This window comes from Neopelma chrysocephalum, unplaced genomic scaffold (genome assembly GCF_003984885.1).
Source record: "Neopelma chrysocephalum unplaced genomic scaffold, ASM398488v2 Primary Assembly neopelma1_345, whole genome shotgun sequence".
NCBI classification, from domain to species: Eukaryota; Metazoa; Chordata; class Aves; order Passeriformes; family Pipridae; genus Neopelma; species Neopelma chrysocephalum.
Window position 1 is genome coordinate 133,431 of NW_020898009.1, and position 27,771 is coordinate 161,201.

Here is a 27,771-nt window from a genome sequence, read left to right on the forward strand (position 1 = left end):
ATTGCAGACAAGACTCCCATTTTCCACTTCTCCTTTGTCACCTTCCAATCAACTCCTCATTAACCAAAGCCTTGGATTCCCACAGGGAAAGGAAACCATTGGTGTGTTCCTGATAACACAAGTTTGGGTTTCTTGCATTAAAATGAAGATTCAAATTTGGGCACAGAGGATTTCTCCACGCTCCTATTTGCTCGTCACGAGATCTATTGGAACATGTATTTATAATCGGAAATATTTTAACAGCGTTCCAACAGACAGATTATATCCCAAAAAACAGATTATATTCCAACAGACAGATTATATCCCAACCAACAGATTACATTCCAACACACAGATTATATTCCAACAGACATGATCATATTCCTGTTTGCTTTGAGGTACCACCGAAAAAGGGTTTTTATTTGCAGCAGCCAAACGTTGTCTGGTGCAAAGCTGATTTTTTTTCTCTATCAGAAGGCACAAAACTAACAAGGCAAACCCAATATCTCACAGGCTAAATCAGGACAAGTTTTATCTGAACCAGCCCGGAAGTTTTCCGCAAAAATCCGAAGTGATAAAATCAAATTAAAACGGTACCTGTTGGCCCTCCCGGCCTTCCAGCTTCTAGAAAACGGGGAGGGTTTGGGATTATTGCATTAAACACGTGGGACAAATGGTGGAGAGGACCATCCCAAAGCCCCCAGCTCTCACCTTTATGCTCCCCCCGATGAGATCTGGTGGCTCTTCATCTGTTTCTAAGGCAACGTTGATGGAGGCGAAGGGGCGACTCGCCATCTGTTGCATCTCACGCAGGAGTTGCTGGTTGAACAGAGAGAAAAACACCATCAGCACATTGTCCCCCCACAAGAAGATGCAAAAGGGAGGAAAATGTCTCTCAAAGGAAAAAATAACCTCCCGGGGTCGTAATGGGTTTAAGATGCAGGTAAATGGGAAATATTCACGTTATACAAGTTATCGGGACAAGCTCGACGCGAAGCCTGAGGGAGGGAAAACGATCTGCCCGGGTCTCCATAAAGCAGATATTTTACTTTTTAAGCTGCTGTTTGTCATCACCTGCCCGATTCCCGCTCCGCAGGATTTGTGGGAATCATTTTAAAACTAAACAGCAGCGGTTTGTTAAGTGCTGTAGGAATGAATTTGCTATTTTTTTCTTTTTATGACAGCCCCAGCAAAACGCTGTCAGGCTGCTATTGAATAACCCTCTGCTTTTATTGTTTCCTCGCTGAATGCAGCAAATGTATCAAATGGCAAACATGTCCTTGTTGCAAAATGTTTTATTAAAATAACAAAAAAAAACCCCTTTTCCTGGATAAATCCCCTCGAGCCCTCACGACACGAGACATCTTTTTATTGTGCTCAGAAGCACTTTTAAGCATTACAATGCAGTTTCCCCCCCTTTTTTAACACACAGAAAATAGGCACTTTCTACACAGCTGGGCTGGGAGCAGCATTTCACTTTTAGCTGAGCTGTGGACAGGCTTCTTTTTGGCTTCAGTGATTGATCTTTAATAGCAACAGCACAGCCTGGGAGGGGATGGAGAAGCCAAAAATTCCCTGAAGCAAAGAGGTCCGATGGGAATCGATGGCTCTACTTAACAAGGGAAGAGGCCAACACTTTGTAGGGCATGTGAAAAACCAGTGCTCTCACCCTTAAGTGCAGAAACTGCCCAAACCACAGAGCTTTGCACATTTACCATCACTACTTATCCCCAGCAACACCAGTTATCCTCAATTTTTAAGCTGGGCTGAGGCACCACCAAACGCTCTCTGTAATTCCCACCATCACCACCCGCATTTCCCATCGATTCTGGGCAATTTGACACTCCTAAGTCCTGAACTGATCATTTCCAGCACTCAGAAAGTGCTAAAAAACCCACCACAAACTGCATCAAATATCCCCCACCCAGCACAGCAGAGGGTGAAGGGAAGGTGTCGTTATACAGCGACGTCGTTTGGCCAGAACGAATCCATGGAATCATGGAATGGTTTGGGTTGGAAGAGACCTTAAAGATCATCTTGTTCCACCCCCTGCCATGGGCAGAGACACCTTCCACTAGACCAGGTTGCTCCAAGACCCTTTCCAATCTGGCCTTGGACACTTCCAGGGATCCAGGGGCAGCCACAGCTTCTCTGCCCAACCTGGGACAGGGCCTCCCCACCCTCCCAGCCAGCAATTCCTTCTCAATATCCCATCTATCCCTGCCCTCTGGCAGTGGGAGGCCATTACCCCTTTTCCTGTCACTCCAGGCCCTCATAAATAGTTTCTCTCCATCTTTCTGGTAGCCCTTCAGGCACTGGAAGGCCACAATTAGTCACCCCAGAGCCTTCTCTTCTCCAGGCTGAACAATCCCAACTCTCCCAGCCTTTCCTCCCAGCAGAGCTGCTCCATCCCTCTGATCATCTTGGTCCCTCCTCTGGACTTGCTCCAACAGCTCCACGTCCTTCCTGTGCTATCAGGTAACGATAATTACATCACCATTTTCTTGACCTCATAAACAGAATCCCAGGATGGGTCAGGCTGGGAGGGCCCACAGTGGGTCATCTGGTCCCACCTCCCTGCTCCAGCAGGGCCATCCCAGAGCACACGGCACGGGATTGTGTCCACACAGTTCTGGGACATCTCCAGTGAGGAGACTCCACACCCTCTCTGCACAGTCTGTTCAGTGCTCACAGTTAAAGTTCTTCCTCATGTCCAGGTGGAACTTCCTGGGCATCAGTTCCTGCCTGTTCCTCTTGTGCCATTGCTGGGCCCCCTCAGCAGATCCTGATCCATCCTCTGCCCCCTCCCTGCAGACCCTACAGACATGGGGGAGGTCCCCTCTCAGTGTCTCCTCTGGAGGCTGAACAGCCCCAGCTCCCTCAGCCTTTCCTGGTGCCAGAGATGCTCCAGTTCCTTCATCACCCTCACAGCCCCCTCTGGACCCGCTCCAGGAGCTCCGTGTCCCTGCTGAGGAGCCAGAGCTGGACCCAGCACTGCAGATGTGCCTCACAGGGCTGAGCAGAGGGGCAGGATCCCCTCCCTGACCTGCTGGGAATGCTCTTCCCATTGCACCCCATGATCCCATTGGCCTCCTTGGCACAAGGACACACTCCTGGCTCAGGAACAGCTCGTTGTCCCCCAGGATCTGGTGGTTGTTCCTCCCCAGGTACAAGCCCCTGCTTTTGCTGAATTTCAGAAGGTTCTTCTCTGCCCATCTCTCCAGCCTGTCCAGGTCCTCCTGGAGGGCCACAAAACCCTCTGAGGTATCAACTGCTCCTCTTAGCTTTGTATAATCCCCAAACTTCTGAGCAGACACCAACCCTTCGTCCAAGTCACCAGACAAAGTTAAACAACATCGGGCCCAGCAATGAACCTTGGGGGACACCACTAGTGACAGGTCTCCAACTGGATCCTGTGTCACTGATTTTGATCCCCTGGGAAGCTTTCATGGTCTTTTCTTTGCCAAGACAACGATTACATTGGGATTTTTATTTAGTGCAGAAAACTAGAGGGCTCTCTCTGTAATTTGGGGTTCAGGCAAGGCATGATGAGCTCAGTGCAGCACAGGCTGAGGGGCAGATAACCTCCAACAGCTCTCAGCCTAATTAAAAGAAAATATAAAATTTCACTGCATGTGATAAAGTTTTCCCTTAATTTTTGAAAGAAAAACAAGGAGTGGGGGGAAAAAAGGGCATCTCTGAGCAGATTGTAGATACTGTCACGAAGCAAAAAATCTCGAGGAAGGCTCCTGCAACGAAGGGTTTGTAGGCAAACTTTGTGTGGAGCTCACACTTTGGGGAAGAGGACACGAGGAGTTTTGGGATATTTAAAGCAAACCAGCAGATTGCAGACGAAAGCAAAGTGTGAAACAGATTGTTGGGTTGCTGGTGCTGTAATTGTCCCCTTCAGCGATCGCAGAGCGCTTCGTCTAATGGCTCTAAAATCAACCAACAAGCTGTGCTGATGGAGGTGTCCGGGAGACTGATGGACTAAAAGCTCTCAGTTCTTCAGAGGAAGTTGTTTTACTAAAGAAAATGTGCAATTTGGCAACATGGATCGGACTGAAGTCAATAGTAGTGGCGAGGGTGTGGAATTATGGGGTGGGAGTGAGATTGGGCAGAACTAATTCATGGAATCACAGGATGGTTTGGGTTGGAAGGCACCTTAAAGATCACCTAGTCCACCCCCTGCCATGGGCAGGGACACCTTCCACTAGACCAGGTTGCTCCAAGCCCCGTCCAACCTGGCCTTGGACACTTCCAGGGATCCAGGGGCAGCCACAGTTTCTCTGCCCAGCCTGGGACAGGGCCTCCCCACCCTCACAGCGAACAATTCCTTCCCAGTATCCCATCTAACCCTGCCCTCTGGCACTGGGAAGCCATTCCCTATGTCCTGTCCCTCCATCCCTTGTCCCCAGTCCCTCTCCAGCTCTCCTGGAGCCCCTTTAGGCCCTAAAAGGGGCTCTCAGCTCTCCCTGGAGCCTTCTCTTCTCCAGGGGAACCCCCCCAGCTCTCCCAGCCTGGCTCCAGAGCAGAGGGGCTCCAGCCCTGGCAGCAGCTCCGGGGCCTCCTCTGGACTCTCTCCACCAGCTCCACGTCCTTGTGCTGTTGTTCCCAGGGCTGGAGCAGCTCTGCAGGGGGGTCTCACCCGAGCACAACAGGGAAAACCAACGGTCCAAGCTGCAATCCAAGCAGCAAATGCCTGAGGGAACATCCTTTCCCTAAGCCCAGCTTGTGGTGTAGCACCAGTCAGGGCACAAAGTTCCCCCCAAAAAATTCAGAATTAATTTGAGAAATAATTGTCCTGTAACCTGAATGTCACTCTCTGCCCCAGGGCCTGGGCCCTGCATATCTAAACTTGGCACGTATCTATCCCCCAACACTTGTTTGGTGCGCTGAAATTTTAATTAAAAGGTTTTTATGATGTTGTAAGGGAGAAAGTGTGGCTTTTCCCCAGCCAGGAGGTTGAGCCTGGCTTTAGAAGCCAGCAGCACTTAACATCAAGAAAGCCCAGAACCTGCCTTGCTCTCACTCCTAATTTCTGAGATTTCAAATAATGAACCTCAATGCTCTTTCAAGCCAACCTTTGCTTTCCAGATGACACAATTAATAGGACAACCTGGGAATATTTTAAATCACTTAGGCCTGAAGAGGATTTTAAAGGCGAAGCGTTTGACAGGCTTACAATGAAATCACATCAAAAAGCCTCTCCTGGAACACAACCCCGGCCTTTAATATTTAAATAGCTGCAAACTCTGAACCTGCACAACTTTCATGTGCACTGAGTTTGATTTTTATTCCATATCACAGAATCACAGGATGGTTTGGGTTGGAAAGGACTTTAAAGCCCATCCAGTTCCAAACCCCTGCCATGGGCAGGGACACCTTCCACTAGCCCAGGCTGCTCCAACCTGGCCTTGGACACTTCCAGGGATCCAGGGGCAGCCACAGCTTCTCTGACCAACCGGGGTCAGGGCCTGCCCACCCTCACAGCCAGCAATTCCTTCCCAATATCTCATCTAACCCTGCCTTCTGGCACTGGGAAGCCATTCCCTGTGTCCTGTCCCTCCATCCCTTGTCCCCAGTCCTTCTCCAGCTCTCCTGGAGCCCCTTCAGGCACTGCAAGGGGCTCTCAGGTCTCTCCAGAGCCTTCTCTTCTCCAGGTGAACCGCCCAGCTCTCCCAGCCTGTTTCCTTAGGGAAGATGCTCCAGTTCCCTTATCAATTTTGTGGCCTCCCCTGGACTTGCTCCAACAGTTCCACATCCTTCTTATGTTGGGGGCACCAGAAACCATTCCATGATTCCCAGAATGGTTTGGGTTGGGAGGGACCTTAAAGATTATCCAGTCCAACCCCCTGCCATGGGCAGAGACACCTTCCACTAGCCCAGGTTGCTCCAAGCCCTGTCCAACCTGGCCTTGGACACTTCCAACACAGCAATTCCTACCAGGGTTTCTTTAAATTCACCCACATTGAGCAATGGATGATCCAAAATGAAGAGTGTGGTAGTGATGGGAGAAAAACCTGCCTTGGAATGGAGGGAAGCCCTGTCAGGCAGCAGCACAGGCTCTCAGGGAGAAGAAAAACAGCTCTGGAGGTTCCCAGGTTAATTGACTCATATAACCTACGCCGTGTTTCCTGACAGGGAAAGCCTGGAAGTTTTATTCCCGACCATAAAGCAGCCACCAGGCTCTGTATAACCCCCCCCTCTGCTCCCATCCATCCTGGGAATTGCCCCCTGCACAGGCTGTTTTATTTTATAATTTATATTTTTCAGCCAGGAAATAGGGGTGATTTTTTTCCCAGAAGAAAGCCACACATTGTGGATTTTGTTTGCTCCTTGTGAAGAATGGCTTTAAAAAAAAGCAAAACACTGATCTAGAAATGAAAGAACTTGAGTTTTCACAGGAGTATTTTGTCTCAATTTTTAACAGAGAGGGAAAACACACCAGGCAGGAAAACTCAAGGAAGCACTGGCACAGGTTGCCCAGAGAAGTTGTGGCTGCCCCTGGATCCCTGGAAATGTCCAAGGACAGGGCTTGGAGCAACCTGGGCTAGTGGGAGGTGTCCCTGCCCATGGCAGGAGGTGGAACTGGCTGAGTTTTTAAGCTCCCTTCCAACCCAAACCATTCCATGATTCCATGGATTCTAAAACCACGGGTGTGGTGAGGGAGCAGCGGGAACAGATGAGCTTTCATTTTAAGGCAGAGCAAAAGCAAAACAAGCAGGATCCCACAGGAAAATTCCAGCTGAGGGGATGCACTCAGGCAGGGCAGCTGCTGGAATGGCTGGGACCATCACATGAAGTCAAAGGAGGTGAACTTGAATAAGGGGAGCCAGAAAAAAGCAATAGTCTGATCAATGAGGGTTGGGTTTTTTTCCCCAGCAATTTGTAGATTTAATCTTTCAAGGTATTTCTTAAATTCAGATATTCCTGGACTCATGGGCTGCTGCTTTTAGAGCGACCTCAGGAGATACAACTGGTTTGAAAAGAACTTTTGCTGCAGATTCTCCAACAGAGCCAGTTACACTTTCCTTTGACAGAATCATGGAATTGTTAAGGCTGGAAAACCCTCTGAGATCATCCAGTCCAATCACTGCCAGCACTGCCAAGGCCACCACTAACCCATGTCTCCAAGTGCCACATCCACAGGGATTTTAAATCCCTCCAGGGATGGGGATCCACCACTGCCCTGGGCAGCTGTGCCAGGGCTGGACAGCCCTTTTGGTGAATAAATTTTCCCAATATCCAATCTAAACCTCCTCTGGTACAACTTAAAGCCGTTCCCTCTCATCCTGATGAGACAAGCAGGATTAGAGGTCATCCTTTGAGGATTCATATCACAACCCTGGAGGCTGCAACGAGTTTTAGATGGTGCCTCAAAGCCAAGGTTTCAATCAGCATCCTGCTGAAGTGGGTTTTTGATCCCATATTTCTGCACCTCTATAGAAAAAATCCAGCTCCTCTCTGTTATGAACCAACAAAACCACACTCTGTGCTCTCCATGCTGCCCATGGCCGACTTTAAAACCCAGGAAACCCTGAAATGTTCTGAGCCACATCCCTGTCTGCATTGCAAAGATAAACCGGTCCAATGGGTCAAAAGTCAGAGAATTCACAAACCACGAGTCTGCAGGAAGACTCAGCTCCAGTGTCACAGCAAGAGGGGAAAGGCAAGGAAGATGGAGATGATTAGAGGGATGGAACACCTATGAGGAAACACTGAGATAGCTGGGGTTGTTTAGACAGATATTTTGAGCTTATTCCTGCACATCCTGGATTGCTCCAAGGGCTTCACTGGAATTCAGCAGGCAAGTTGTCCCATTTGTGCACAAATACCTATTTGCTTATGCACAGCTATCAACCCCTATTTCCAGGCATGATTAACTCAGTGAGGAGGACTTTGTCCCACAGCTCCCCTGGAATGACAACTCCCAGAACGGCAGCTCCACCAGTGTGGGAAGGGGACACCACCCCCATGGGGTTGCCAAGGGCTTCTGGAGAAGGTTCTTGTCCTGGCAGTGGTGGAAAGGGATCTGCACATCTCCAGGGTGCTCAGGCATCAGAGAACCATGGAATCATGGAATGGGTTGGAAAGGGATCTTAAAGAACATCCAGTTCCATCCCCTGCCGTGGGCAGGGAAACCTTCCACTAGCCCAGGTTGCTCCAACCTGGCCTTGGACACTTCCAGGGATCCAGGGGCAGCCACAGCTTCTCTGCCCAACCTGGGACAGGGCCTCTCCACCCTCACAGCCAACAATTCCTTCCCAAAATCTCATCTATCCCTGCCCTCTGGCAGTGGGAAGCCATTCCCCCTTGGCCTGTCCCTCCATGCCTTGTCCCCAGTCCCTCTCCAGCTCTCCTGGAGCCCCTTCAGGCCCTGCCAGGGGCTCTCAGTTCTCCCTGCAGCCTTCTCTTCTCCAGGGGAACCCCCCCAGCTCTCCCAGCCTGGCTCCAGAGGAGAAGCACTGTGGAAGTAACACACAGATCCTGCCGTGGGAACATTCCCTTTATGTCCTCCTAACTCGGTGACCTTGAAGGGGGGAAGGAGAGAAGCCAATGGAGTTCCCTTCCCAAATAAAAACCAGCATCAGCAAAAAAACCACCACACGAGCCATAAATATTCCATGAGGATGAGCCACACGGCCCCAGAACCAAGTGATTTAAAGCATTTAGCTACAATTACACAAACTACCACGCCAGTCAACAAACAAACAATTTTCTCTGTCGCTTTCATCATCGCCGAAAATTAAGTTTTTAAGCCCCTAGAGCAGTGAACATATTAATGTCAGCTAATTAGTTTGGTGACTGACTTTGCAGGCTGCCTTGAAAGGGAGAGGGAGGGGAGAATTAACGTTCAAATGCTTCTCAACAGGCACTTCCACACTTCAGAACTACAACAAAGCAGAAAGCAAAGCTGCTGGGAAGTCGCCTCACGCTGAAATGACGGAAGACATTTAATTCAGGGCTGATTAAGGTAAGTAAGTTATTCATCATAATCATGCCCAGTAGGAGGGCACTGAAAACCTGACCTTTAATAACAAGAATAAGATGGTTTCTTTTTAAAAGACCAGAAGGATCCAGTCCATGCAGATTAAGCTGTGCATCAATACCTGATAATTACACAGTGGCACGATGCACCTTTGATTGAGCTGAGCTCTTCGGGGATAATTACACAACACTCCTTCTCTCCCTGATTTTTCCAAATAGCTAAATTGGGTACCTGTGCTGCTGATCCCTGTCATCAGGGAGACACCTCAGAGTCTGAAACCAGAACAGCTTTGCACAGAAATCATGGAATATCCTGAGCTGGAAGGGACCCACAAGGACCATCCAGCCCAACTCCTGGCCCTGCACAGACACCCCAACAATCCCACCCTGTCCCTGGGAGCGTTGTCCAAACCCTCCTGGAGCTCTGGCAGCCTTGGGGCTGTGCCCACTGCCCTGGGGAGCCTGGGCAGTGCCCAACCAGCCTCTGGGGGAAGAACCTTTCCCTGAGATCCACCCTGACCCTGCCCTGGCACAGCTCCAGCCATTCCCTGGGTCCTGTCCCTGCTCATGAGAGTAAAGAGATCAGTACAGTGCAGTTGTGGGCTCTGTAAAACCAGGCTGAACTCGCCTGGAGCTGGACTTGATACAATCATGGAATCATGGAATGGTTTAGGTTGGAAGGGATTGTAAGGATCATCCAGTTCCACCCCCTGCCATGGGCAGGGACACCTTCCACTAGCCCAGGTTGCTCCAAGCCCTGTCCAACCTGGCCTTGGACACTTCCAGGGATCCAGGGGCAGCCACAGCTTCTCTGCCCAACCTGGCACAGGGCCTCACCACCCTCACAGCCAGGAATTCCTTCCCAATATCCTATCTAACCATGCCCTCAGTGGGAAGCCATTCCCCCTTTTCCTGTCCCTCCATCCCTTGTCCAAAGTCCCTCTCTAGCTGTCTTGTAGGTAGGTCCCCTTCATGAACTGCCAGAATCACAGAATGGTTTGGGTTAGAAGGAATCTTAAAAGGTCCCTTTAAGGTCCCTTACAAGGACCTTTTAAAGGCCCTCTAAAGATCATCTAGTTTGAACCAGGAAAGGGTTGGATCCAAGAGGTTGGTATCCCAAGGGTGATAATTGAGCTTCATCTAGTTTGATACTCCAGCTTCATCTCCAGTCAAGTTCCCATCAGTTCTTTTCTGGGATATAAACCCCACCTCATTCCCTAGTGCTCCGTGGGAAGAGCCCGGTTGGCTCCCAACGCCGTGTCCGTGTTTTCCAGCCTCTCCTGCACGGAGAGGTTCAAGCTCCCACTGCTCAGCTGGAACTGGCCACCTCCAAGTTCACCCTGAAATGAGCCTGAAGTGACAGGACCAAGTTCAGCCAAAACCAGGCCCCCAATTCCCCCCTGAGCCGGAACCTCCCGTCAACATCAACATTTTGGGATGTTTTTCCTCTGATTTCTGCTGCGGTTCCCTGTGGCTGGAGACCAAGGCCACATGGATCACATGGATCCCTGCAGAGCACAGGCGGCGTTTGGATGCTGGAAAAAGCCCCCTGGCACTGCGAGATGGTTCCCATTCATGGATTTTAAATTTAGGGAGAGCGGAAAGTTCCGATTATTTGATGCGACCTCCTGCTCAGCCCAGAACTACACCACGGGACTGACCTAGAAAAGGTCCTTCCCAAAGCTCTGCAATTCTCAGCCACATCCCTAAAAAACTAAATCATTGGCATTGCTGCTCTTGCCATTAAAAAGAGGAGAAAACCAAGCCAACTTTGGACTTTTTTACCCCCAGTTGGATGTCACAGAATGGTTGGTGTTGGAAAGGACCCAAACATCATCTAATTCCAACCTGCTCTGTGGGCAGGGACACACTGTTGATGTTTTTGGCTGATCCTTCAGAAGATCCTCATCCCACTAGGAATCTTCTACAAGTCCTTTCTGCAGCCACTGACTGGCATCATCAACTCTCAGAATGTCCTTCCTGGGATTAAGTGAGGAATTTGGGATGCTTTAAACTTGCTCATCTTTCAGATAACAAATTCATCTTGCAGTTTTGTTCTTCACCAACAGGTTCCACCTGAGAGTAACACTGTGCTCTTATTTGACTACTCTGCCTCCAAACACAGGAAAGAGGAATTTGCATGGAGTTATTAAATCACCACAGCTCCTTAATTTCAGTCTGCTGTCCTGGGAATTCTGGGAAAGAAATCCACTTTAACAGGTTAAAAGAGACATACCCAGACTTCTGTTTTCCACTCTAAAGAGAGAACTGAGAACCAACCACGTGACTCAAGCTCCTCACTCACCCTCTTGCTGTGATTTCTCACTCCCCCAATTTGTGTTTTCTCTACAAACCACCCCAAAATCAAGTTCAATATTTTCTTTTCACTGACAGACACCACACAGGAAAGTCTGTGTGGCAAATGACTGCTGGGAGCTTGCAGGACACACCAGTAAACCCTCCAAAGCACCTGGCACTGTCCAAATTTAGGGCTATTTCCTGCCTGACCTTTTAATATTCCTGCAAAAAGCTGATACCAGATCCTTTGGAGCAGATCCTGGTCCAAAACACCGCTGGAGACTTTAAACAACGATGGAAATCCCGACTCACAGTTACAGTTTGAAAATATTCCCCAATTTGAAGCCTTTTCTTCGACCAAGGATGCCCTAAATCACAGTCTAAGAGAGAAGATATGAAAGAAATACTACCAGGTGAGAGCAGGAAGGGGAAGAAAATGAAGGCAGGGCATTAAATAATACACAGAACACATCCCTTGGAACATCTTTGCTGGGAAAACCATGGAAATCTGCCTTCCTGGTTGGTATTCCATGTTACAGAGGGGGATGCCAAGGAAAATAGAGGCATTTTGAACACACTTGGGAAGGAAAAAAAAGGTTTCAGCAACGAGGTCAGGAAGGGGAAGGATAATCCCAGCAGCAAATCAATACACAAAACCCCTCCTGAATAAGTTGGCAGAGTAAAAACGTTCAGTCCTGGAGAGTCTTGGCAAGAAAGGAGGCAAAATATAGACAATTTTCCGTATGTTAAAGGTGAAATTGAGGTCTGGACACCCAAACTGAGTTATCTCTGTTCCTGCTTAGTGTTGATGCTCCCACCCCACCGTGAAAGGGGCACGGGGAGTGATTCAGCTGATCTCCCTTTGTTGGCAGAGTAAAGAGGAGCTATTCCTTGCTCCAGGAGAAAAAGCAGACTGAGGGTGAAGAGAAGACAATTTGGATGCTAAAATAGAACAACAGGACAGAAGATTCCCAGCAGCAGAGGAGCACTTTAAATTTCTAATGCCACCCTCGTACTCGGTGATTTATTCTCTATTACCACCTTGATACCTTTAAAATGTCATCTTACAGAGACAAGACAGAAAGTTTTCCTATCCCCATTTCCTACTGTCATTCACCTGATCCTATAAAAGCTGCCTTTTTATCCCCATTTTCCCTCTTTAAGATGTCAGGAGATACTTAAACGTGGTGCTCACTGGCAAGGGAATAAACACCCGACTCACAATCCCACCTCCCCCATGTCTGACAGGACACAAATCGGTCCCAATTTGACTCCAGGTCAAGGTTTACACTCTGAACTTTTTACTCAGTGCTCCAAACTCATTTTCCTACACCTTGGCTACACCAGGTTTGCATACTCAACACACCCTTTAGGCAGGAGGCTGAGGAGCAGCAGCACGGACTGGTTGGAGTGGATGAGATGAGGCACAGAAAAGGAAAAAAGTCAGGATTATATATATTGTATTTAATTTTATATTTATATTTACATATATATTTATATTTATATTATATAGAAGAAGTCAGGAGAATGTTATATATTTGACAAGATCCTGATGGAGATGCTGGATTTGGAGCAGGAAGGAAGGAATGCAGATCTGATTCCAACCAAATGCTGCTGCTCTGGTTCCGTTCACCCACCACACCAAGCACAGCTTCTCCAAGATTCCCATAGGACTTCTCCCAGCACATAGAATCAGAGAATCAGAGAATCACAGAATCAGCTCGATTGGAAGGGACCACCAAGATCATCAAGTCCAACCCTTGATCCAACCCCACCGTGGTTCCCAGCCCATGGCACTGATGCCACATCCAGTCTCACCTTAAAAACCTCCAGGGATGGAGAATCCACCACTTCCCTGGGCAGCCCATTCCAATGGCTGAGCACCCTCTCTGGAAAGAATTTCTTCCTGATATCCAACCTAAACCTCCCCTGGCACAGCTGAAGACCCTGAGCCCTCTTGTCTTGCTGAGAGTTGCCTGGGAGAAGAGACCAACCCCCCCCGGCTCCCCCCTCCTGTCAGGGAGTTGCAGAGAGTGAGGAGGTCTCCCCTGAGCCTCCTCTTCTCCAGGCTGAACAGCCCCAGCTCCCTCAGCCTCTCCTCACAGCACTTGTGCTCCAGTCCCTTCCCCAGCCTCGTTGCTCTCCTCTGGACCTGCTCCAGGACCTCAATGTCCTTCCTGAGCTGAGGGCCCAGAACTGGACACAGCACTCCAGGGGTGGCCTCACCAGTGCTGAGTCCAGGGCAGAAATCACTTCCTTGGACCTGTTGGCCACACTGTTCCTGCTCCAGGCCAGGATCCATTGGCCTTCTTGGCCACCTGGGCACACTCTGGCTCCTGTTCAGCTTCCTGTCCATCCCCACTCCCAGCTCCCTTCCTGCCTGGCTGCTCTCCAGCCCCTCTGTCCCAGCCTGGAGCTGCCGGGGGTTGTTGTGGCCAAAGTGCAGGACCCGGCCCTTGGCCTGGTTGAACCTCATCCCGTTGGAATCAGCCCATGGATCCAGCCTGTCCAGGTCCCTCTGCAGAGCCAAGCAATCCTGCCTGAATAATTTTGACTCCTAAACCTTTCAGCACAGTCTCTTTTCTGCCCTATTCGTATCTCAGGACAAGCCTCAGCAATCAGCTTCTCCTGATAAGGAGTTGGGCACTTGCAGCGATCCCTTTGGAAGCAAAGCTGATGGATAGCTGGGAATTACCTGCAGATTGCATCATATTTTACTCAGTTCTGGGTTAAGATTAGACAACAAGCACAGAGTTTTGACAGCACAGCCCATGGGAGACAGGAGACTGTAACATGACTGCTGCTAAAAATACAGCTCAAAGCACAGAAAGACCTTCCTCCAGGGCTGCAGCTTTTCACAGAATCATGGAATGGTTTGGGTGGGAAGGGACATTAAAGAACATCCAGTTCCACCCCCTGCCATGGGCAGGGACACCTTCCACTAGCCCAGGTTGCTCCAGCCTGGCCTTGGACATTTCCAGGGATCCAGGGGCAGCAACAGCTTCTCTGACCAACCTGGCACAGGGCCTCCCCACCCTCACAGACAACAATTCCTTCCCAATATCCCATCTATCCCTGCCCTCTGGCACTGGGAAGCCATTCCCCTTGTCCTGTCCCTCCATCCCTTGTCCCCAGTCCCTCTCCAGCTCTCCTGGAGCCCCTTTAGGCCCTAAAAGGGGCTCTCAGCTCTCCCTGGAGCCTTCTCTTCTCCAGGGGAACCCCTCCAGCTCTCCCAGCCTGGCTCCAGAACATCCAAGACCATCTCATTCCAAAACTCTGCCATGGGCAGGGACACCTTCCACTACCCCAGGTTGCTCCAAGCTCCATCCAATCTGGCCTTGGGATGGGGAATCCCATTAATTAATCATTAACTACTCAAGAGAGCTTTGCTTGGCTTTACTGAAGATCTGTGTTAATAAAACCCAACTCAGCAAGCTCTAAAATAATGTTTGATAACAACAAAAAGTCAACGAATTTTAGGGTGGACTTTTATTTCTGGAGACAGCCTTTATTGATATATTTAATTATGGCCCAGCAAAGATTTAAAACTCTTGCCTCAAGATTTACAAGTATTTCTAAGAGGAGAGGACAGGAACAGCAGAGATCTATGAACTACAAGACAGACGCAGCAGATAAAAAGAAGGAGCAAGATAAACAACAGCAAAACACAGGAATGTGCCTGGAAAACACCACCCTGATGAACTGCCTGTCAAATAGTCACACATGGAAATTGAATTTAGACTTAAACATGCCAATATGTTGCTTTTTTTCCCCTTTATAACATGCATCACGCTGTAAGTAACTTAATTTATAGAGACATCTCTCACTCAGGCCACTGCTCAAATACTTTAACTGCTATTTACTCCTCAGTCTATATTCCTCATACATTCCTAGATAACATTTAACCCCAGGAGCCACAGGGAATGTTATGCTGACTCCAGCTGAGTTTCCTGCCAAGAAAGTGAGCAGGAAAAAACCAGCCACCCCAGTAAAAATTTATCTCCCTTCAGAGAATACAGCAAAGCTCAAAGACTTCCATTATTTCCAAGATGAAGGGTTATCTGTTGGAAAAGCAATGATTTTATTATGCAGCGAGTTCACTGGTGAGAGCAAAAACCACGTGAAGCAGAAAAGAGGGAGAAGAGTCATCAGACATCATCCTGCTTTATTCCCAGAGAGGAGACCCTCAGATGGAATAAATTCACATTATTCACCCCTCTGCACTTGCAAAGCACAACCAGCCACGGAGCTGGGAAGATCTGCAGGAAAACAGGCACTTGCAAAGAATTCCAGGGCTGTAAAAATTAATCCCCCAAATCCTCTCCATCGACTTCCACATGGGAATAAAGCACAGGACAGTGGCTGGGTGGCTGCAGCTCTGCCAAGGGCTTCATGCCAGCAGGACAGCTGGGAGGAAAAACTATGGGAATGGGCAGATTTCACCCCAAAATCCCACCTCATTCCTTAGGGAATCTGGCCTCATATAGACAATTATATACAGGAAGTGCACATGGACTCACTTGAGTCACGTTTGGCTTCTCTCATTTTGCATAGAAATAAACAGATTAACAGCACACAAAACTCCTAAAAATAATTCCAGGTGTAGCCCAGCCCAACCTCTGATGTATATCTACATTAGACAGGGCTCTCCTTCCATGGTTTTAGCACTTGGAAGAGCAAAAGAAACTCCCAGGAATGTGGAGCTGTCTGCCTTGTGCTCCTCTACAAACACGGCTTTAAAGAGATTTCAGCTTAAAAATGAGAAATCAGGGCACACTCTGTGTGTCACAACATGTTTGCCACCCAAATTCAGTCACCCCGAGTGCTTTGAGTGGAACAGGAACTCAGCTTCCATTGAAAAACAAGGAAAAAAGGTGGTGAAAACAATAAATCAGGGATAAAAAAGGAGCAGCCAGATTTTGGAGGGTGCAGAGAACAATTTTTTTTTACATGCTACAAACACGACAAGTCTGATCTGCACCACGGGCAGGTGAAGAGGGAGAAAGCTTTGGCTCTAAAATCTGCCTTTTTAAGTAGTAAACTACAGCTTTCCAAATCCTGGGTGGCTTCTCCCACCTTTTTCTTACACTCCCAATGTTCCAGGGGAAAAAAAACCCCAACCCCACAAAATATTTCAATAAGGTTTAACTGGAAAAAGGGGATTTGATTTGACTTCCTTATTTTGGAGCGAATCTTCCTATTTTCTGTTTCCACTCTTGAAACACATGTAAAGAATCTCCTGATTTATGTGGGTTTTGTATTTATGCTGTCTAGAAACACGAGTTCTGGGAATTCAGGACGTTCACCCCTATTTTTTTTTCGGAGCTTCACAGGAACTGCAGCGTCAGGACACAAAAATAACCCCATTTGTCACTGAAACCATAATCAAAAATACACCAGAAGCCCCAAAGAGCAGCATTTATAGATTAGTGGAGCTCTGCCTTAGCTGAAGGTTAATGGGATGCACATGTGAATAAATGTAAGAGAGAACAACTACAACAATGGCATGAAAGGAGCAGCATTTGGAATTCCAACCTCTCTCCGTCGTGACGCCCAACAACTCTGCTTAATCTTCCAAACCACAGCTGCCACCAGGAGCAAGGACAGGAAACAACTGGAAAAGGAAAGAAAAAGAGAGGGATGTTTTATTTTTCTCCTCTGTGATTTTACAGCAGCTGAAAAACTGCAAGAAATAAAGAAATGGGATGAAAAAATCATATAATATTAGGGGTGTGTTGATGGGAGATGATCCGTGACACCCAGGGAGGAATGACACAGCTATTTCCAGGGAAAACTCCTATTCCAAAGTTCCCTGTTTGACTTCCTTACATGACATTTCCCAGTTTTCCCCAGGAAATCTCAACAGTGAGATTTAATCAGGTTGGAAAAGCCACTGTTGCCTCTCCCTGATGACATTTAAAGTGAGAGGATAAACCCCAAAAAGAAAAGCCTTGAAAGCAGCAGAGAAAAATCGATCATTATTTCTTTTCCAAATGACAAAAAATAAGATAAAGTGCAGAGTAGTTGAATTCTTTCAAACAGGCTGGTGCAGAACCACAGGCATTTCTTGATTCTCCCAAATCTATGTTGGTTTTCTTCAATCAAAAGAAAAAAAAAGGATGAATGGATTTATCAACTTCTGGGGGAAATGCAAGGAAGCAGATTTAACAAAAAGCAGTTATAATAATAATAATAATAAAAGCTGACTTTATTGACAGTTATGATCTTATCACACTGAATACCTAATGAGCAACTTCAAGGCACACAAGCAAAGATTAAAATCCAAATCCCAGTGGAAGCTTCTCTCCTAAGAGAAAACATCTCCAGACCTCCTTCCCATGTTCCAGTGTGTATTTAAAGACAGTTTAAATTTCCATTTAAAGGAAGATTAACCAGAACGGACTTATTTCCTCCACAGTGCTGGATTAACACTGATATCCAGGCTCTGGATGCTTGAACAGGGGTTTCTCTGGAGGAGAGACTTTGCAAAGCACCACAAAGATCTTCTCACTCTCCACAAATCCCTGACAGGAGGGGGGAGCTGGGGGGGAAGTGGGTTCTGCTCCCAGGGAACAAGGGGCAGGAGGAGAGGGAACGGCCTCCAGCTGTGCCAGGGGAGGTTTAGGTTGGATATTGGGAAAATTTATTCACCAAAAGGGTTGTCCAGCCCTGGCACAGCTGCCCAGAGCAGGGGTGGATCCTTATCCCTGGAGGGATTTAAAATCCCTGTGGATGTGGCACTTGGGGACAGGGGTCAGTGGTGGCCTTGGCAGGGCTGGGGGATGGTTGGACTGGATGGTCTCAGAGGGCTTTTCCAACCTTAATGATTCTGTGATTCTATTACTTTTACTAATAAAACCCAGGTCAGACAGCAGGGACCATTCCCTGAGATGGAAAAGAGGAAGAGCCTGTTCCTGATGACAGATCACTGTCCATAATTCCATATTATGGAAACTCTGTGGATCAGGCACTGAACCCCCAAGGAGCAGCCAGTTGGCAACTGCATCTATTTTTCAGGCTTAGATATGGACAGAAATATGTTTTACTATCATATAGTGTATTAGATTAAAAAATTGGCACTTGTATGGCCCTGGCCCAGGTTGGGCAGAGAAGCTGTGGCTGCCCCTGGATCCCTGCAAGTGTCCAAGGCCAGGCTGGACGGGGCTTGGAGCAACCTGGGCTAGTGGAAGGTGTTCCATGGCAGGGGGTGGAACTGGATGGGCTTTAAGGTCCTTCACAACCCAAACCATTCCATGATTCCCTGACTTCAGCACTGAAACATCTCCACACCTGTTAAAGACTCCTACAGTGCCTGTTTCTTTGTAAATTTAAGCAGGATCCCAGAGAGGTTTGTTTGGCCTCTCTCATTTTAAGAGCTACACATCCCAAATCCTCCACGTTCCCTCTAAATATCCAAACCTGACATTATTGCTCTGTAACAACCTGACCCTTTTTCTGCAAGCACAAATCGTTCAGACAAGCATTTTAATGGCTCTTTTATTTCCCTTTTTCAGAGGGACTGGATTTTGCAGTAAAAAAAACAATGTTCCCCCGTTAACTCAAAAGCACATTTAGTTGTTATTTTGTTAAAGAGCCACAGAATGCCTCGAGTTTGGAGGGATCCACGAGGATCAGCAAGTGCAGCTCCCTGCTCCTCCCAGGAACGTGCATTGTCCAGGATTGGGGATCTGATCCCTTCAGCTTTCCCTTTCTCTCAGCACTGTCCACATCACCTGGAAACAGTATTTCTCTCCAGGCCCAGCTGACACTTGGATTAGATGGATTTTCACTCATCTCATACTTTAATGATGGACTAGAAAAATGTTTGAGTGTGTTTGTCTTGGGATTCATAGAGTCATGGAATGGTTTGTGTTGGAAAGGGACTTAAAGACCATCTCATTCCACCCCCTGCCATGGGCAGGGACACCTTCCACTAGCCCAGGTTGCTCCAAACCACATCCAACCTGGCCTTGGACACTTCCAGGGATAGAGAGTTATATTTCCATCAGCTTCCCACAGCCACCACACTTAATGGCTTTGTGAGGTTTTTTTTCTTCTTTTAAGGTCTCTTTTCCTTCAAGAAACCTAAATGCTCCCTGAAGAGCAAAAAATCCAAACTGCATCCATGCAAACCCAGCCCAGCTCAGACATGAGCTCAATCTTGGCTCTGCTTCGTTTTCAGTAACAATTTAATGTTGTGATACAAATGGAGGGTGGAAATACAAACTTCCAAGGCAGTGGAGGGAAAAGTGTTCCTGGCTCTGCATTTAATTGAACCACAACAAACAAACACATCCAAAACATCTGCAGGAGTGCCCAGGACAGGTGCCAAAGCCAAGCCCTGCCTTCTCCCCCTGACTCCAGAGAGAAGATTCACCTCAGGATAAAGCATTTAAACTGCCAGAGGGCAGGGATAGATGGGATATTGGGAAGGAATTGTTGGCTGTGAGGGTGGGGAGGCCCTGGTACAGGTCACCCAGAGAAGCTGTGGCTGCCTCTGGATCCCTGGAAGTGTCCAAGGCCAGGTTGGACAGGGCTTGGAGCAACCTGGGATAGTGGAAGGTGTCCCTGCCCATGGCATGGAGTTGGAATATATGGTCTTTAAGGTGCCTTCCAACCCAAACCATTCCATGATTCTGTGAATTTGGTGCTGCTCACTGGCAGCTCCTGTGGCTTTTCCATGTCTGCATCCTTAACAGACCTTTATTTGGGGAAAGGAGATGGAAGTCCCAAGGGCAGAGGAGAAAGGGCAGGTGTTTCATCAGTCCCATGGAATCCTTTAGGTTGGAAAAGCCCTCTGAGATCATCCAGTGCAACCATTCCCCAGCACTGCCAAGGCCACCACTGTCCCATGTCCCCAAGTGCCACATGCACACGGTGTCTCCATGTTATTTACTCCCTCAGGGAAAAAAGCCGGAGTGGAGAACTAAGAGGAACTTTATCCCTACATGAAATCCCCTTTCCAAAATGCAACACTGCACAAGTCTGGCCGTGCCAGAGCCTTCCAGGGGTTTCCCTTTCCTGCCTCCCTTCTGGCACCACAGCCAAGACTTTCTGAGGAAAACACAGAGAGGGGTTAACAATTAAAGACCAATAAAAACTCTTCCCAAAACGCTCCCTGCAGTGCCCTGTATTTCACAGGAACAGCACCACACGTCTTTGTACTGTCACAAGGAGGCAGCAAATACCCACAAAAGCCATAAAACCACTCAGGAAATCCATTTCCCCCCCTGCACTAACACCCCCTGGAAGCACTGGTGGAGAAATAAAAGGCAGTGCCTGCTGCAGTCCATCACCTGCTGGAAGAGCCCCGGGGGTAGAGCCAAGACAAGATCTATCTGTTGGGTTTACTCAGCCTAAACCGTCCTGAAATAAGTTTAAAAGGCCTGATGTGAGCATCAGTACCTTTAAAGAAGCTTTTTTCCCCCCCTACTTCCTCTTGGAAAGCAACTGTGTTACGATGGAACCAGAGGAAAACAACAGCTGCATGGAGGGAGAGCTGTGTTGGAAAATGATCTGGAGTGAGAGCCTGGTCCACCTCCACCCCCTGCCCTGCCTTCTCCTGAGCAGCCTCAGAGATGCCTCTGCCAGCCATGAAAATCCACCCATTCCCAAATGGCTTTAGACACAAACCTTCCCTGCAGGACTTGCTTTGCCCTCTCCCTCTCTTCCTTTCCCCTCCAAAAATAATGGACTGCCAAGAGCCCCCTTCATCCCCCAAATCCACTGATCATCCAAGACTTCTCTCTACAGCTCCCTCATCTCAAATGCTTCCAAGGAGACCTGAGAGCCTCTTCCAGGGCCTAAAGGGGCTCCAGGAGAGCTGGAGAGGGACTGAGGACAAGGGATGGAGGGACAGAACAAGGGGGAATGGCTTCCCACTGCCAGAGGGCAGGGCTAGATGGGATACTGGGAAGGAATTCCTGGCTGTGAGGGTGGGAAGGCCCTGGCACAGGTTGGGCAGAGAAGCTGTGGCTGCTCCTGGATCCCTGGAAGTGTTCAAGCCCGGGTTGGATGGGGCTTGGAGCAACCTGGGCTAGTGGAAGGTGTCTCTGCCCATGGCAGGGGGTGGAACTGGATGGCCTTTAAGGTCCCTTTCCAACCCAAACCATCCCACGAGTCCATGAAATGGAGCTTCCATTGGCTCACACAGTTATCAAAATCCCTGCTTACACAGCACAAATACTGCAGTGCAGGGAAGAGAAACATTTACATTTTATGGACAATATCCTATTTGCTAAATGGCTTCATTAAGTCATCCTTAATTATTCATTAAATTATTTAAGTACAACGAATGAGCAATGTAATCATAAATAATCTCCCCTCAATTGGCCTCAACAAATGCATTAAACTTTCCTTGCTGAGCCTTCAGTGCTCGTTATACCACGGGGTTTTCCCACCCTGACACAAAAATCTGCATTTAAACCCCCTGTCTGGTTTTATTCTGGACTTTAATCTCCTTTTCCCAGCAAAGAGGATCTTCTCCCCACTCCAGGTATCCTTAAAGCTCCTCAAACAAGTCCACACTCTCATTTTTAAAGGTCTGGAAAACTCCATCAGTGCTTTGCTGTGATGGATTCTCCCGAGGAGAGGAGAAAAATCCATCTGGTGTATTAAGGCCCAATTATTAAACTCTCCTGCAATGTTTATCAACATCAGAACTGCCTGTAAAAAATGGCAGTTTTAAACCCCCAAATGTACAGCAGCCTCCCTGCTAATGTGCTTTAACATATACAGGTCACTTAATAATAATGTCAGAAAGCACTGCCACGATGGCTACAAACACAGCCCAAATTATTTTGATGAACTGGAAGCTGTGTAAGTGCTATTTGCAAGTAAATTTTAATATGCTGGAGAGCTGCAGGACACATTTTAAAGCAGGTGATGCATTAAAACTTGGAATAATTGGAACAAGGCACACGTGGTTCGGAGGGTTGGGCTTTGCCAAACACCTGCCTGAAGGCCACAGAGAGGGATTTAATGACCTTCTGGGCATTAAGGAAATGGTTCAAGAAGCCACAACCAACTTTGGTTGTGGCAGAGAAGGGCAACTGGGCTGGGGAAGGGTCTGGAGCACAAGTGGTTTAAGCCCAGCTGGAAATTAAGCCCAGCTCAGCCACTTGCTCAACCCCCACTGCGGTGGAACGGGGAGGAGAATCAAAAGTAGGCTGAGATGAGAAGAGTTTAATAATTGAAAACAGGGTAAAATACAATAATAATGGTAAATGATGATGTTAATAAAAAGGGAAAGAAAAAAAGCACCCAAACGAGTGATGGTTGGACTCGATCTCAGAGGGTTTTTCCAACCTTAACAATTCCATGATTCTGTTCTAGGATTATGGAGGACAAAGGAAAGAGCGCTGAGAACATGGAAAGAAGGGAGTTGTGGATGCTGAACTGTTCAACTTCTTCATTTTGTCAGGAATAATGTAAAGATATTCCCAAGTTCTGCTTTCCCTCAAAAAAAAAAAAAAAGGAAGGGACTCAGACTGTATTTTAGGCACATATTTAGTAATGCCATTTGTGCTGCAGTAAAAAATTATTTAATAAGCACCAGGAGCAAATAAACTATCTGCAGCATAACTCCAGATTTGAATTATTGTAACAGGCCATTCCCACTTATTGAAAACACTGGGAAAAACAATATACAGCACATAAAATCATCTGCCTGAGCCCTGGATGGAAGAAATACTGCTCCTGGTGAAGTTTTTCTGAGGAAAAAGCCCATTTATTGGCATCAAATTACACCATTTGATATTCAGATTTTTAACAGAGGCACATGAGGTTTGATGGGATCTGATGGGACAGGAGAGAGTCACTGCTGGATCATGGAATTATGGAATGGTTTGGGTTGGAAAGGACCTTAAAGATCATCTAATTCCACCCCCTGCCATGGGCAGGGACACCTTCCACTAGCCCAGGTTGCTCCAAGCCTTTTCCAACCTGGCCTGGGACACTTCCAGGGATCCAGGGGCAGCCACAGCTTCTCTGGGAAGAAGGAGGGAATTTATGGTCTTCCAAACAGCAATATGTGTTTAGAAGACCCCAAATATTTTCACATCTTCTGCATGTAAAGGTGAGAAATACCAACTATAGATGGGTGTGGGGGCAGACACATTTTTTGGAAGACAAGGGGGCACAAATATGAATAAAATAGTTGACTAGGAATTGCCAGAACAGCTCAAACCGGGCTGACACTCAACTGCACAATGTGTAAATTAAGGAGCAGAGAGGAGGAAACAAAGGCCAGTTTGCTTGCAATTCATTAGCTTTGCAAAGGTTACCAATGGCTGGAACATCATTTCTCCTGCGGCCCCAATTAGAAGGGAATATTAACGACCCCAGAACGGCACCGTCCTGCCCAACCTTTATCCACTGACATTTTCCTAGCTTAAAATATAATGTGGGACAAAATAAAGGGAACCAAAGCCTGGCTTGGTGCTGAATTCCAACTCCAGAAGGTGCTCCCAGAGTCCAACAGCAGCTAAATGAGGCACAACCCTGTGTCCACAGTAGGCAGCTCCTCAATGAAATGGAAATCAAATCCTGCATCCTGGTGCTGCTGGAATGCAGGGCCAGGTTCCTGCTTTTCCACACTGTGTGCCTCACAGGCAGCCCAGCCAGTGCCTGGGATATTCCATGAACCCAGCAGTGCTGGAGTCTGGCAATCCTTGCCTGCTGGAAGGACTGGCTTGACCTAAATCATCCCAAATGTCAGCAATGAAACCAAAAATCCCAACCTCCTGTTTCCCTCTGGGGTTCTCCAGGCAGCTCAGCAGCACAGCAGGGTCAGGATGGGTCACAACCAGCTGGAGAAGATGGAAATGTGCCACGAAATCCCCAGCTCAGAAAGATTTCACTCATTCACAGGATGGTTTGGGTTGGAAGGACTTTAAAACCAATCCAGTGCCACCCCCTGCCAAGGGCAGTGACACCTTCCACTAGCCCAGGTTGTTCCAAGCCCCATCCAACCTGGCCTTGGACACTTCCAGGGATCCAGGGGCAGCCACAGCTTCTCTGCCCAACCTGGGACAGGGCCTCCCCAACCTCACAGCCAGGAATTCCTTCCATATGTCCAACCTACATTTCCCCTCTCTCAGTCTGAAGCCGCTCCCCCTTCTCCTGTCACTACAGTTCCCGAGGAACAGTCCCTCTCCAGCTTCCCTGGAGCCCCTTCAGACACTGGAAGGTGCTCTGAGGTCTCCATAGAACCTTCTCCTCTCCAGGTTGAACATTCCCAACTCTCCCAGCCTGTCTCCATAGGGAAGATGTTCCACCCCCCTAATCAACTCTGTGGCCTCCTCTGGACTTGCTCCAACATTTCCATGTCCTTCTGATGTTGGGGCCACCAGAAACCATTCCATGAACCATCGAATCCCAGAATGGTTTGGGTTGGAAGGAACCTTCAAGACCATCTCATTCCAACACTCTGCCATGGGCAGTGACACCTTCCACTAGCCCAGGTTGCTCCAAGCCCACTCCAAGTGTCCCTGGCCTTGGACACTTCCAGGGATGGGGCAGCCACAGCTTCTCTGGGCAACTCCTGCATTCCCTGGAGAACAGCAAAATGAAGCAACACCCTTGAATGTGCCAACAGAAAGTCCCTCTAAACCCCCATTTTCCAGAACAACACCTCTTTCTGTGTCCATTACATGGAACTGATGCACATCCCAGGTTTTGAGTTTGCTGCTGGAGTCACCAACTGCTCTCACAAAGCGTTTTTCTTGCCTCTGCTTCGCGAGCAAATTCTCAGCCAAGTCTCTCTCATTAACAGCACAGGGGGCTCTCAGATATTACTTATTTATGCTCTGCCTTGGATCCAACTGTAATTATGAAATGTGCCCCAGAGCATTAAAAACACAAACGTTTCAACAGTTTCCCCCCCCAACCCAGCGAGATGAATCCCACTGTTCCAGCACCGGTTAATTAGGGAGTTACAGGGACTGGAAAATAAAGCACTGGGAGAGCAGCTTAGGAGCAGTTCAAGAATGGAAGAATTTTTAATGCATTATAAAATGCTTAATTGGAAAACACCAGTAAATTGTCTTCTCCCAAATCCACACGGTCTTAAATCCTCTGCCTTGTAGGGAGGTTAAATATTGTAACATCAGTTCTCAAGGAGATCTAGTGATGGAGGGAGGGAAAACTCTTCAACCTGCCCAACTTTTGGACGTGTATTTTCAATATATATTCAGCTGTATGTGCTCACTGAGATGCACAACATCCTTATCCCCTGCTTCAGACTGGGATTGGAATCATGGAACGATCTGGGTTGGAAGGGACCTTAAAGCCCATCCAGTTCCACCCCCTGCCATGGGCAGGGACACCTTCCACTAGCCCAGGTTGCTCCAACCTGGCTTTGAACACTTCCAAGGATGGAGCAACCTGGGATAGTGGAAGGTGTCCCTGTCCATGGCAGGGGGTGGAATGAAATGGTCTTCAAGGACCTTTCCAACACAAACCATTCCATGATTCTGTGAATCCCAAGACAAATGCACTCAAAACATTTTTCTACTCCATCATTCAAGTGTGGGATAAGCAAAAATCTATCTAATCCAAATGTCAGCTGGGCCTGGAGAGTTTCCAGGTGGTGTGGACAGTGCTGAAAGAAAGGGAAAGCTGAAGGTATCAGATCCCCAATCCTGGATAATGCACGTTCCTGGGAGGAGCAGGGAGCTGCACTTGCTGATCCTCGTGGATCCCTCCAAACTCCAGGCATTCTGTGCCTCTTTAACAAAATAGCAACTAAATGTGCTTTTGAGTTAACAGGGGAACATTGTTTTTTTTACTGCAAAATCCAGTCCCTCTGAAAAAGGGAAATAAAAGAGCCATTAAAATGCTTGTCTGAACTATTTGTGTTTGCAGAAAAAGGGTCAGGCTGTTACAGAGCAATAATGTCAGGTTTGGATATTTAGAGGGAACGTGGAGGAAGTGATTTGGGATGAGAGAGGCCAAACAAACCTCTCTGGGATCCTGCTTAAATTTATAAAGAAGCAGGCACTGTAAGAGTCTTTAACAGGTGTGGAGATGTTTCAGTGCTGAAGTCAGGGAATCATGGAATGGTTTGGGTTGGGAAGGACCTTAAAGCCCATCCAGTTCAACCTCCCTGCCATGGAACACCTTCCACTAGCCCAGGTTGCTCCAGCCTGGCCTTGGACACTTCCAGGGATGGAGCAGCTTCTCTGGGATTCTTTTCCAATAATGGATCTGGAGGAATCACTCCTGTGGAGGGGTTTAAACCCTCAGCTGGATCTGGGTCTGTACAGAACTAAAGGGCAGTTTTAATTGCAGGTTGATTTTATGGTATTAAAAAGGAACTAAGGAACCAACTGCTTCCCTATTTTCCTTATAATCAATAATCCTGATTATTGATTATAACTGATTATAATCTCCTTATAACCAACTATGCTGCCACAAAGATTTTTAGGGAAGATGACTGTGCTGAATTCAGCAAAACAAACACCCAGTGTGTGTGTGCCAGGAGTAACCACTCACTGCTTACAAACAGTAGGAAGGTGGTGGCTCCAACCTGCTGTTCCCAGGGACTGCACTAAAGCAGATTCCACCCTCTGGAAGCTCCATATGAAAAAAAAAAAAAAGGAAAAAAAATGATATAAACCACTTGTGTGAAGGACCCATCTGGAGCTCCTTGCTTTAATTAAATTTAGCATGAAATCTGAAGTGAGGGATTATTCCCACGGCTCATTTTACACCAGGCATAACAATCCCTACTCGGGAACAGGTTGTAAGACCTGGAGTAGTGTTTATTCCATGGATATCCCTCCTGAAGGGCTCCTCATCGATCAAGGGTTGGTTTGTACTCCTGGAGGATTAACAGCTACCAAAACAGAGCTGCCAGGTTGGGTTGGAGGCCTTGAAAAGAGGACCTGCTGTGCTTTGGGAGGCATTGGCAGGGCTGGAGTTTTTGGAGGATGGAAAACAAATACTGAAATGGCTCCTCTTGGTTCCAGCTCCAAGGGAATCCTCAGGGCACTGCACAACCAGACAGGAACTTCAAGCAGTGCCTGAAGGACAGGAGGATTTGGCTCCTTTTGTGCTGTAACACGTTTGTGTTTAACTTGACATATTTATGGGTTCGCTTTGAAATCCAAAGGTGGCACCGAAAGAGGAGGAATTTACTCCAGGATAACTCCCTGCAAAACCCACATCCTTAATTCCTGGTGGGTGTGAGACAAGGTGTGAATATCTGCAGCCAGTCACATGTCAGCTCTTCCATGGGGGAAGTCACACAGTGTTTTCCAAACCATTTGAAAAGGAACTTCTCCCCTTCCAAAAGCCTCTCCCAGACCCCAACTCCCCTTTCCCTGCACGCACAGGACAAAGATTGATTTCCTTCTCCTATTTCCTAATTAAATACTTCAAATAAAGCAGATATTCCCATTTTTTTAAGGCTGTGCTGCAGCAGGATGCTTAAGGTAAAAACCAAACCAAACGCTGAAAATCAAAACCCAAAGAAACATTTTAAGTGTCTTAAATGAAAAG

General features: G+C 47.7%; 1 protein-coding gene across 1 annotated transcript in view; it reads right to left on the bottom strand.

The window, feature by feature from the left end:
• ATRN (attractin) overlaps positions 1-27,771 on the bottom strand; it is a 159,346-nt gene that overhangs the window by 15,423 nt on the left and 116,152 nt on the right. The window contains exons 24-25 of the mRNA XM_027705559.1: positions 16,804-16,882; positions 691-798 (exon numbers count right to left, since the gene is read on the bottom strand). Coding sequence (XP_027561360.1) covers positions 691-798; positions 16,804-16,882 — 187 coding nt within the window. The remainder of the gene's footprint in view (positions 1-690; positions 799-16,803; positions 16,883-27,771) is intronic.